The sequence below is a fragment of the Mus pahari genome, chromosome 19 (assembly GCF_900095145.1).
Source record: "Mus pahari chromosome 19, PAHARI_EIJ_v1.1, whole genome shotgun sequence".
In the NCBI taxonomy this organism is placed as follows: Eukaryota; Metazoa; Chordata; class Mammalia; order Rodentia; family Muridae; genus Mus; species Mus pahari.
The window spans coordinates 1,572,426-1,584,488 of NC_034608.1; the positions used below are offsets into that span (position 1 = coordinate 1,572,426).

General features: G+C 48.0%; 2 protein-coding genes across 7 annotated transcripts in view; both read right to left on the reverse strand.

The window, feature by feature from the left end:
- Positions 1 to 1,290: 1,290 nt before the first annotated feature.
- Tmem86b (transmembrane protein 86B) lies at positions 1,291 to 4,022 on the reverse strand. Of its 4 annotated transcripts, none has more exons than XM_029531799.1 (3): positions 3,757 to 3,959; positions 3,123 to 3,409; positions 1,291 to 2,124 (listed from the first exon to the last, which is right to left on the reverse strand). In XM_029531799.1, the coding sequence occupies exons 1-3, from the start codon at positions 3,801 to 3,803 to the stop codon at positions 1,742 to 1,744; spliced, it is 717 nt and encodes a 238-aa protein (XP_029387659.1). In that variant the 5' UTR covers positions 3,804 to 3,959; the 3' UTR covers positions 1,291 to 1,741. The 4 variants fall into 4 exon arrangements, with proteins under 4 accessions (XP_029387659.1, XP_029387660.1, XP_029387661.1 ...); XM_029531800.1 differs by having other exon boundaries at positions 3,123 to 3,369; positions 3,742 to 3,959; XM_029531801.1 differs by having other exon boundaries at positions 1,292 to 2,124; positions 3,123 to 3,288.
- An 828-nt stretch (positions 4,023 to 4,850) lies between these two features.
- Positions 4,851 to 12,063, reverse strand: part of Ppp6r1 (protein phosphatase 6 regulatory subunit 1) — a 26,939-nt gene continuing 19,726 nt past the window's right edge. For 2 of the 3 annotated variants that reach the window (XM_029531797.1, XM_021219215.2), the window contains exons 16-24: positions 9,278 to 9,335; positions 9,024 to 9,199; positions 6,990 to 7,123; positions 6,769 to 6,901; positions 6,573 to 6,643; positions 6,364 to 6,445; positions 5,790 to 5,900; positions 5,642 to 5,698; positions 4,851 to 5,546 (exon numbers count right to left, since the gene is read on the reverse strand). In XM_029531797.1, coding sequence (XP_029387657.1) covers positions 5,543 to 5,546; positions 5,642 to 5,698; positions 5,790 to 5,900; positions 6,364 to 6,445; positions 6,573 to 6,643; positions 6,769 to 6,901; positions 6,990 to 7,123; positions 9,024 to 9,199; positions 9,278 to 9,335 — 826 coding nt within the window. In that variant the 3' untranslated portion in view covers positions 4,851 to 5,542. The remainder of the gene's footprint in view (positions 5,547 to 5,641; positions 5,699 to 5,789; positions 5,901 to 6,363; positions 6,446 to 6,572; positions 6,644 to 6,768; positions 6,902 to 6,989; positions 7,124 to 9,023; positions 9,200 to 9,277; positions 9,336 to 12,063) is intronic. The other variant, XM_029531798.1, reaches the window with a different exon arrangement.

Consider the following 12,063-nt stretch of genomic DNA (forward strand, 5'->3'; position numbering starts at 1 on the left):
TACTCCCTGGAGTTCACTGATCAGTCCCCCCCCCACGCATGCATGCACACACCACACACACACACACACACACACACACAGTGAGGGGGCCTGGGATGTGATCAGACAACAGACCTTGAATCACCGGGATTAATCAAGATGTTTGCTTGAGGGGCTGGCTGAGGCAGGATAGCAAATTTGAGAGTACCATGGGTTATGGGTTACATGATAAAATCCTGTCTGAAAAGACACATATAAGAGCTGGAACAGCAAATTACTCAGCAGTCAAGAGTTCTTTATTATGGGCTGATCTGAGTTCGAGGCCAGCCTGAGTTACAAAGTGAGATCCTGTACCTCAAAAAAAAAAAAAAAAAAGGGGGGGGGGAACGTAGAAATTACTTGAATACATGCTTTGCTAAGTGGAGGTGGCACACACCTTTAATCCCAGCACTTAGGAGACAGAGGCAGGCAAATTTCTGAGTTCAAGATCAGCCTGGTCTACGAGTGAGTTCCAGGACAGCCAGGGCTACACAGAGAAACCCTGTCTCAAAAAAAACCAAAACAAACAAAAAACAGAAAGGGGTGGGGGTTGGGGGGAGAAGCGGCTCACAATTGCTTGTAATCCAGGTCCAGAAGATCTGACCCCTCCGATCTCCACAGGTACTCACAGATAAACACAAGTTCACATAATCCAGCGCATGTGCACAAGTGTGTGTGTGTGTGTGTGTGTGTGAGAGAGAGGGGGGGGGGGTATGTACTTGCTGTGCGATCATGGGGACTAGAGTTTAGAGTTTCAATCTTATAAACCCAGCTCTGAGGGCAACAGGCTGGAGTTTGTTGGTCTAGTGGAGAAGCTGCAAGGCCCAGGCTCTGCAAAGACTCTGCCTCAGAGAGAGGATACCAGATATTTTCTGTCAGTAGGAGCATATACATTCACACAACTGTACACACATGTATACCCACTGTACTGGCTGGTTTTGTGTGTCAACTTGACATAGACTGAAATTATCACAGAGAAAGGAGCTTCAGTTGAGGAAATGCCTCCATGAGATCCAGCTGTATGGCATTTTCTCCATTAGTGATCAAGGGGGAGAGGCCCCTTGTGGGTGGGACCATCCCTGGGCTGGTAGTCTTGGGTTCTAGAAGAGAGCAAGCTGAGCAAGGCAGAGGAAGCAAGCCAGTAAACAACATCCCTCCATGGCTTCTGCATCAGCTCCTGCTTCCTGCCTAGCTTGAGTTACAGTCCTTTCTTTGGTGATCAACAGCAATGTGGAAGTGTAAGCTGAATAAACCCTTTCCTCCCCAACTTACTTCTTGGTCATGTTTTGTCCAGGAATAGAAACCCTAAGACTCACACCTTAATCATTTTTTTCTAAATCCATGCTTGCTGTTAGAACTGTCATCATCCCCCTCAAATAACGGTGACACTGATGTTCCAAAACTCATTTTACTTAAACAGCTAGAACCAGATCTGGAGCAGTGTAAAGGGCAGGTGGATAGGAAAGGCTGACTGGGAAAAGGAAGCGGGCATGGGGGTGGAAGACAGGATATGGGTTGGGTTGAGGGTCCTGGAATCCAGAAGAATCCAGGGAAGGCAGCTTGAAATCAGTGGTAGATCTGAAATTCTGCCAACAGTATTCAGATGTTAAAGATGGCTACATATCTGTCAGCACATGACTGGAAGCATTCACTTGCCATGCTGGGTCAGTGTGGAAAGCCAAGGTTCCTATGGGAGGGGACACCAGGCTGTCTGGGGCCTGAATTAGTGGGTTTTGAGCCCTGGGTTCCTGAGAGCCGACAGGGTGAGGAGGAGCTGGGCTGCATAGTAGGTGCTCATGATCACTAGGCGGGCAAAAGGTAAAGAATAGACAAAAGTGTCCCAGGCCAGCACACCATCTGAGAACATAAAGAGCACAGCACCCCAGCTAGCGCTTCCGCCCCTGACAAGGCTGCGCCACAGCATGGAGTTCAATATCAGCCCATAGGCCGCCACGGGCAAGACCATGCCCTGCTCAAGGTGTAGCAGCAGGAAACTGTAGTATGTCAGAGAGGCCAAGGTGGTGCACAGCAGCAATCCGGGCTGCAGTGGGGTCAGGCCAACAGCCCCGAGGTAGAATAAGTGGGCAACAGAGAAGGCTGCCATGCCTGAAGGAGAGAGGGATAAGAACTCAGTGAGGTAGGGGTGGGTAACCAGTGAGGCGTGAGTTGGCCTCCTACTTCTCCCTGTTGTCTTGGCCACCACCAGACATGAAAAACAATGTCCCCAAAGCCCCAGCTCCCCCAATGGCCACAGCACCATCATGCTCTGCTGATTATAGCACTCTTTCTTGATGGGTCTCCAATTTCTTTTTATCCTTGGGTGTTCAATCAGTTCCCAAAGCAAGGTGATGCCTTAAAATGCACAGCATCATGTGCTTGCTGTGCTCAAGTACCCCGTCTTTCCAAATTGTGTTCTGAGAAGCCCCATACCCTTGCTTTACCCATCCTACTCTAGCCAAACTGGCCCATTTGGACAAAATAACTCACACACTATTACCCCAGGTCCTTTCCACATACTATTTCCATGCCCAGGATGGCCACTCTTCCCATATACACAGATAGTCTTTTTTTTTTTTTTTTTTTTTTGAGACAGGGTTTCCTCTGTATAGCCCTGGCTGTCCTGGAACTCACTTTGTAGACCAGGCTAGCCTCGAACTCAGAAATCCGCCTGCCTCTGCCTCCCGAGTGCTGGGATTAAAGGCGTGCGCCACCACGCCCGGCTAGATATTCTTATTCCTGTAATCCTAGCCCTTGAGAAAACTAAGGCAGGAGGATCCGACATTTGAGGCCACTGAGAGCAGCCTAGACTATATAGACATCTCAAAAATGACTCCTTACCTCCCCCACCCACCTCAGTCATGCTACACCTTAATTTTCTCCACACCACCCCTTCCAACCAGATAATCCCACATCTTCCAACTAAACAGTCTGACTCCAAGCCCCTGGCTGAATTGTGACCTATCACTCATCACTGCCTTCTGGTATCTCTGGATGATAACCCAGAGGACCTAGGGAAGGCTCCTTATAATGAAAAGCTGTGTGTCCCAGCATTGACTCAACTCCACAAGAACCCTAGGTGTGTTGTCATTGAACTCCCTGCTCACCATAAAAGAAAGCTTCAGGCCAGATGAGGCAGGTATCTCCCACAGCAGAACATACAAGAGCTCCCTGCAGGAGCCAGGTGTTGCTCCCACCAGGGGCCACAGCCCACAGGAACACAACCAGGCAGAGAATGGGCTGGCACTTGATCAGGGCACTGACCCAAGATGGCTGGTCCACAGGAATCCAGAGGAGGAAGTAAAGGGAACAGGCAAGGATGAAGGGGGCCAGCCACCTGCGGACCTGTGGGTACTTCAGGAGAGGGAAGCCTCTCAGCCTCCCATTCTCAGCACTGTAGGAAATATCTAATTCCAGTACTTAGCAGGTGGAAACAGGAGGCTGTTGAATTCAAAACCTGTCTAGGATACATAGTGAAAACCTATTTTAACACCCTTTCCCCACACCACCCTCATGCCAGGACCCAAGCATGTCCAGGTTGGACTTTCTGGACTAGGATCTTTAGCCACCTTGAGAACTTTTTCATTCATGTCTCCTGCAAGGGCAAAACCATGATACCTTAAAACCCAGCCTCCTGGAAGGACAGGGGATCCCAACCAACTCACCAAGCATAGAGAATCACAGGCCCCAGTACTGCCCACGTTCCCAGACCTGGCCCATCCCCACCTTACAGGTTCTCACTTGGTCTGAAAAGAGTGTCTCCAGACGCAGCCCCTCTTTTCTAGCATCCATGTTGAGTTGCTTCTCTTTAGGAGCCAGTGGCTTCAGAGGGCAGAGGGGAAGCCTTGTGGTTACACATTAACCCAAGTGTCCTGTGGACTCTGGGGCTGATAACAGGGCTCACCAAAGGCCTGTTCTTGTCTGGCACTTGCTGATAAGTTACCCATCAGGGCCACCCCAAGGGCCACCCCCCAGCACTTAGAAACCTGGCCACCACCTCCAAAAGTGAGCCCCCTCCCCCCAAGTGGAACTCCCATTGTCTCACGCCCAGCCAATTATAAGGGACAATGCAAAGTTCCACAGAGGGGGTAGCCCGACAACCAACCCCAGAAAGCAGGAGTCCTGCCACAAACACTGGTTAAATAAATCCTGTATCTTGCCTGAAGTCATTCAAACATTTCCTGGAAGGATGATCACTCCACTGTACACTCATTGTTCTGCAGCCTTCCCATGTACAAGATAGGGACCTACTGGATGCCAAGGAACTACTAGGTTCCTCAACCATCCCCTTTAGGGGATGCTTCATTGTATGCCCATTCCAAGGCAGCTTCCTGTCTCCTAATCTCTCCCACACTTTTTTGTTTTTGAGACAGGGTTTCTCTGCCCAGCCCTGGCTGTCCTGGAACTCAGTTTGTAGACATGGCTGGGCTTGAATTCACACAGATCCACCTGCCTCTGCCTCCTGAGTGCACCACCACCACATGCCTGGTGCCTCCTATTCCCTTAATGGCAGGAAGCTCAGCTCCAAAGTCCAGGGACCTCTTGTTCTTTTTAGTGGGTCTGTTAGAGGATAGAGATAAGAGGGTTGCGCTAACTCAGCATAGCCGTACCTGATCTGCATTTTGGAACAGGGCCAAGGAGGTACACACATCAGGATGAGAGCGCCCCAGAGTGCCAACTCCTGATCTTCTGCCTGATATCTAAGCATTCCCCATCCCCCTACACCCACACACTCTCACGAGTGTGGTCATAAGAGAATGTAGCTCTCTAGGCCACGGAGAGCAAGTTCATCCAACTCTGAGTCCCAGAACTCAGCTCCACAGCAGGAATCTTCTGCTATCTTCCTTTATTTATATTTGCAGTATGAAACACAAGCTCTGCATACATACTTGCACACTCACACCAGCCTGGGGGAGGGAGCTGGGACAAGGTCACTTGGCAGCAGTGCTGGAACCCTCAGGGCATGGGGTACCCAGCAACCCCCATTCTGGGCCTCTGGGGATGTTCACCAGGGCCAGGGGCTGGATGACACCCTCTGTTACACCCCAAGGTGGTCCTGAGTGAAGCTGGGTGCGAGCATCTGCACCAGAGCACAGACCAGTGGCCTCAAACCCCAGCGCCAGCCCCTATTGGGACAGACGGGGAGGGTGTGCTTCAGAGCTGCTGGCCCACTTATTGTCCTGGCTTCCTTTCTTACTCCTCCCTCAACATATATATGTATATGTATATATATATATAATATAATATATAATATACTTCTCTCTCTCTCTCTCTCTTTCTCTCTCTCTCCTTTCTCTCTATGAGACTCTCTATCTTTATTCTTGGAGACAAAACTCCATAGTTTCTCTTCTCAGTGCAAATGGGGGTGGGTGAGGGCATCTCCCTGGCACCAGCCTCCTTGGGAGTCCAGAGGAGAGAATGTAGGGTGTGGGACAATAGAGTAGAGGGCCACCAAAGGACTCATCCTGCCCCACAGAGGGATTCCACAGGGAGGACAGAAGATTTGGCCACCACTGCCACCAGGCAGCTACCTGGAAACAGAAAGAAACACATATGTCACACGGACCATGGACATGGATCCAGTGACCTCAGCTTGCTGGCCCACCCAGGCTACTGCCACACTCACTGGGAACCAGATGAAATGGGCCCTCCTGGGGTAGAGCCGTTGGGCATCTCAAGGGCACTGTTAGGGGAGAAAAGGAAACGTGGAGGTTACTCCTTGCGCTATCAGCCCTGCTTCATCCACCCAATACCACCCAGAGAGACTAACTTACCTCTGGCTTTGGGGAAGCCCCAAATGTTCTGGGCTCTTTTTCCCCTCCATGGTCTGAGGAGACTGGTGGGCCTTGAAGTCTGGGACAGAGGTAGAGGGGTCTCTGGTTGCACTGTAAGAGAGATCAATTTGACTACTGTTAAGATATTCCCATATCACTGCCTGTCTGAGGCCCCCCATCTTTCCAGAAGGGGTCTCAGGTGAGGGAGGGATGGGCAACAAAGAGATCTCAGAACAGAACAGCCTATGAGCATACTGATGGCAGAGCATAGTGGGTACCCAGTTACTCTCAGTGGTCATCCCCCTGCAGGATATGCTTCTGGGGCTATACACAGTCCTGCTTCTTGTAGTCCCTGATCCTCTTGGAAGCTGTTCTTACCTCTGGGATCACACGAGCCCTTTTATGTACCATTGTCCAAAACATTTAATTACAAAAAGGAATAGCTACAGGGACACAGGAGCTCAAGGCAGAGCTTGGTGCTGAGGACAGCTAGGGACAAGAGCCCAGCACCTAGCTCGGCAAGGAGGCTGGGCTTCCCCTCCCCACTCCAGCTGAGATGGGACATCAATGTCACCTGTCCAAGGAGCTGGGGGCAGAGCGCATCCCATGCAGTGTGGCCTGGACATCCGCAACACTAACCAAGGCCTGGCAGGGGGCTGTGGAGAAAGAGATGGACCACATCTCAGCTGTCACCTTCCAGCAAGCTGAGACATGGCTGTGCTGTCTTCATACATGTGGGCCTGAGGCAGAAAGCCCTTATGGGAAAGGTATGGCTTAGCTCACCCAAGGGCTCTGCTACTTTGCTGCTATCTGTGACTTCCTGAGGTGCTGAGGGGTGTGTGGGGTCCTGAGACCTAGAAAGTAAAAGAGGAGTTTGAAGGGATGCCTGTGGTCAATTCCCAAGCCTAAGAGACACAGGAGAGTCTCCCAGACCAGATGCCAGAGCAATACCCGCCTGCCCTGCCCTGTCCATTCACACCTGAGCTGTGGGGACTCGAGGGCTGGAGGGCTGGATCGGATCTGGACAGAGGACGTGTCTGCCTCCTTGGATACTGGGGGACCTGTTGGGGCATCCATAGGCACTGTGTCAAAGGTAGCAGTCCAACTCGGGCCTGTGGCAGAGGTGAGAGAACATGGACAAAAGGTGGGCTCCAAGCAGAAACTCCATGTACACCTGAGCACAAGTCATCCAACACTCACCAGGAGGCTGAGTGCTGGGGCTGGGGAAGGAGGAAGGGCTGGCTCTTCCACAGGCTGCCTGGTCAGTCCCCTCATCCTCATCCTCGTCCTCCTCATCCTCCTCGTCCTCCTCGCTGTCTGTGCTTCCTCCACTCCTGCCACAGATACCAACTCATTAGGTGGCCGTGTAGGGACAGCCTATGACCCACTTCCCCAAACACAGAGATGGAGAACAAAGGCCTCTAGGGAGGCCCAGTAAGCCCAGGAATGTGAGACTCAGCTACTACAACAAGAGATGAAGCACCAACTCTCAAGTCACCAGTATCAAACACACACAAGCCTTTGCACTTGTGAACAGCCACGTACTGTATGGACGAATGACATTGAGATGTTTAGAATTTGGGACTTGGGCAATTGCCTGGGTGACTTTCTTAACCCAGCTCTATGAGGTTTTTGGGAACTCATTAGAATAAAGTAAAGAAAGAAAAATAAGAACACAAAAAGTATAAAGGGTGTGGTGGTGCACGCCTATAATCCCAGCACTCAGGATGATAAGGAGAGTTCAAGGTTATCCTCAGATACACAGCAACTTCAAGCCAGCCTAGACTACATGGTAGTATGTCTCGACAAAACAACAAAACAAAAATCTTGAGAGAGAGAAAAAAAAAGAGACAGAGGGATTTCTTTAAAACCTAATGCTAGACGTGCTATACTCTGTAAGGCGGCTCTGCTACACCTGGCCCATATGAAGAATCTAAGCAAAATAAAGCAAAGACAAAGGACAAGGACACAATCACAAGCATGCCTATTTACGGCACCATTCCCAATCTGTTACAGCATCAGCCTCAGTGTCCATCAACAGAGCACTAGACAAAATGGGGTTTATACACAAAAAGTCTGAGTTTTATTCAGCTATAAAGTATGAAATTACATCATCTGCAGGATAACACGTTAAGGGAAAAAGCAACAGTTTCAAGAAAAAAAATATTAAAAAGGGTAGATGGCAAAAGAGAAGAGAATAAGAAGGGAGTAATAACATACATTAAAATGTCATTTTACAAAATCTACCATTTTGTACAACGAATCTATCCCAACTTAAGTGTGTATATGTATGCACCAGCAAGATGGCTCAGCAATTAGTCACTTGCCACCAAGTCTGACCACCTGAATTCAACCTCTGGTACCCAAATTGTGGAGGAGAGAACAGACCCCTACGGGCTGTCTAAGCCAGGGGTTGTGGCACACACCTGTAATCCCTGCCTCAAAGCATTTTAGTGACATGAATTTCAGACACAGGACCCACTCTATATTGGGTTCCTTATATTGTATGATTATAAAGAGTGGGGAAAGATACAAAACTGATTCATGGAAAGATGTCAGGATGCTGTTGCCCATGGGGGGCAACATGCAGCCATGTGGGGGCACAAATGGCCCAGGTCTTGCTCCTGGCTCTAGATGCTGACTGTGTGCTTCCATTTCACTGCAAAGCTAGGGTACATACATTTATCTGCATGCACACTATATAAATATAAAATTTGTACATACATAACTGGTCTTCAATCAAGTTATGAGGTAGAAGCTTAGAGCTCCAGCCATACATAAAGTGGTGTTTACCTCAACAAAAGTTTTAACATGAAATAATTTGATCACACTATCAGACAAAAAAAGAAAAGAAACAAAGAAAAAGATTTATCTATACAAAGCTGATGAACTATAATATAATTGAGAGAGGTTTTTTCTCTCATTTCAGAAAGAGGAAGGGAAATTTGTGTGGCATCATTTGAACTCAGGAGCACAGTTTAATGATGGAGGCCTCTTCATTTAGTGCCCATCCTGATTCATATGAACTGGGTTTTTACCACTTTTGATTGAAAACACCCAACTAACATACGACATTCTGATTTTTCTTATTCACTTCAGTCTCAGTCCAACATATTCACATACCTCTGCATTTAGTGTGTGAGTGTGTCCACTTGTACACATGCATCTGTTTAAGTGCACATACATCTCCAAGCACTGGGAACTTAAGAGGTAGGTGGGCAGAAGGAAACTCACCGCACACCAGGGGGCTGGCTTGCCTGGGCCGCTCTCAATGGCTGGCTGCCCTGCCAGGCACCATATTCTCCATCTGACTCTGCTGAGCCATGGCCCTCCTCCTCTTCCTCTTCTTCCTCATCATCAAACTGCTGGATCCGGTCCTTGTAGCATATCTCAAGCAGGTTGGCATTGGGCTGCAGAGGACAGGAGGATGGGCTATATTGCTTGTGACTCCCCCACCCCACCCCCCAGTCAAGACAGGAAGCACTCACATTTTCATCGTCAGCATTTAGGGAGAAGGTAATGTTGGCAGTCTTGTCAAATGGTGCACTGGAAGAAAAGGAAAAGATGAAGTGGGACATAATTCTCACCTACTTTGCTTGCTCACATGACACACAGCAACCCTTATTACTATGCAAATTCACCTCCTCCCTAAGATGTTTTAACATCAAACCCAGTGTTCACAGAGCTCTAAGGGCACGACAAGAAGGAAGAGAATCCCAACAAGCAGCTGAAAGAGTCAGATGCAGATGTTTGCACCAACCAACAGGAAACAGAGCAGCTGAAAGAGTCAGATGCAGATGTTTGCACCAACCAACAGGGGACAGAGCAGCTGAAAGAGTCAGATGCAGATGTTTGCACCAACCAACAGGGGACAGAAGCAGCTGACCCCCGTTGTTAAATTATGGAAGGCTGAAAGAATTTGAGGAGAAGAGCAATCCTATAGGAGAACCAGCAGTCTTAATTAATCTTAACTCCGAGGTCTTTCAAACACTGGACCACCAAACAGACATCATACACCAGCTGATATGAGGCCCCCAATACACATATAGTAGAGGACTTCCAGGTGTGTGTTCATTCAGAGATGATGAACCTAACCCTCAAGAGACTGGAGGCCCCAGGGGGGTTTAGAGGTCATGTGGGGTGTGGGGGGGGGGCATCCATGTGGAGATGGGGTGTGGTGGGGAGGAGGTGTGGGATGTGGAGCAGTTGGAGGGTGGGAGCTTAGGGGTGGGGAATGGAATATGGAATATAAAAAACGAATTACAGATAAAATTAAATTAAAAAAAAAAAAGGAAGACAATAAGTCACCTAACATATACATTCCCAGCACATTCCACTTGGTTCTCACAATCACACTAAAGGGCAGTGTCCTCATCTCCTCCCTAAACATAAAAACCTCTTGGACTGGAGAGGTAGCTCAGTGGTCAAGAGCATTTGCTGCTCTTGTAGAGGACCTGGACTCATCCGGCAACCACATGGTGGTTCATGACCACCCATAACTCCAATTCCTGGGGATTCTACACCCTCTTCTGGTTTCCACAGGCACTGCAATATATACATACATACAGGCAAAGGCAAACACATAAAATTAAAATAAATCTTAAGACAAAAACAGGAGAGATGGCTTAGCGGTTAAGAGCACTGACTGGGGCTGGAGAGATGGCTCAGCTGGTAAGAGCACCCGACTGCTCTTCCAAAGGTCCTGAGTTCAAATCCCAGCAACCACATGGTGGCTCACAACCATCCGTAACGAGATCTGACTCCTTCTTCTGGAGTGTCTGAAGACAGCTACAGTGTACTTACATATAATAAATAAATTAAAAAAAAAAAAAAAAAAGCACTGACTGCTCTTCCAGAGGTCCTGAGTTCAATTCCCAGCAACCACATGGTGGCTCACAACCATCCGTAACGAGATCTGACTCCTTCTTCTGGAGTGTCTGAAGACAGCTACAGTGTACTTACATATAATAAATAAATTAAAAAAAAAAAAAAAAAAGCACTGACTGCTCTTCCAGAGGTCCTGAGTTCAATTCCCAGCAACCACATGGTGGCTCACAACCATCCGTAACGAGATCTGACTCCTTCTTCTGGAGTGTCTGAAGACAGCTACAGTGTACTTACATATAATAAATAAATTAAAAAAAAAAAAAAAAAAGCACTGACTGCTCTTCCAGAGGTCCTGAGTTCAATTCCCAGCAACCACATGGTGGCTCACAACCATCTGTAACGGAATCCAATGCCCTCTTCTGTGTCTCTGAAGACAGCTACAATGTACTCATATACATAAAATAAATAAATTAATGTATCTTTAAAAAAAAACTGAGGAAGCAATCTACTTTGAAGGGTGTTTTCAAGGACTCAGAATAAAAATCTAGGTTAAGAGTTTATACATACACCCATGGTTCCTGATTAACAATAACTTGGGCTGTGCCCATTTGTTCATAAACATGGTACAACAAAACAAATTACCATAAAGCATTGACAAGACACTCCCTATTCTGACACCACTGTCTGTGAGGGGCTCTGATTATACCAGTACCATTTACTGAGAACGAAATGCAGGGGGGACCAATCCCTTCCTATCAAGGTTTGTGGCCACCATCCTCTTCCTTGTTGTTAGTGAGAACACAAGTGCTAGAGGGAAAGAAATGGCCAGGTATTCTCCTGGAAAACAGATACCACTAAGTGCCAATGAGGCAAACTGCTTCAAGGAGTACAGGTATAAGTTATAGGCTGCAGTAGCTGACACATGACCACTGACCTGGAGGAGCCTGTACTATGGCACTCAAGGGTTAAATATGGGAACATAACCAACCATTTTTGGAGATGGCTTGTTATGTGCCAACTGTGAGGTGCCCCTTACAGGCAGTGCCTTCTGGGTAGTTCAGGCAGTTAAGTTTTTTTACTATAATTATTATTTTATGTATTTTATGTATGAGTGTTCTTTTCTCATGCACATAAAAAGACAGAATCATAACCGATTACGGGTGGTTGGTTGCTGGGAATTGAACTCAGGACCTGTGGAAGAACAGCCAGTGTTCCTAACCGATAAGCCATCTCTCTATCCCTGACAGTTAGATCTTATTGGGATCCCACTACAGAGAGCCTCAAAATCCAGCAATCTGACAACTGTGTTCTACTTTTTCCAGAGACATCAAGACTTCATCAAGACCAAGTCCTCTCTCCCTGAGGTACCATCCCTACACCATGCACCATACACTATGCTCATCATCCTCGCCTACACCATGCACCATACACTATGCTCATCATCCTC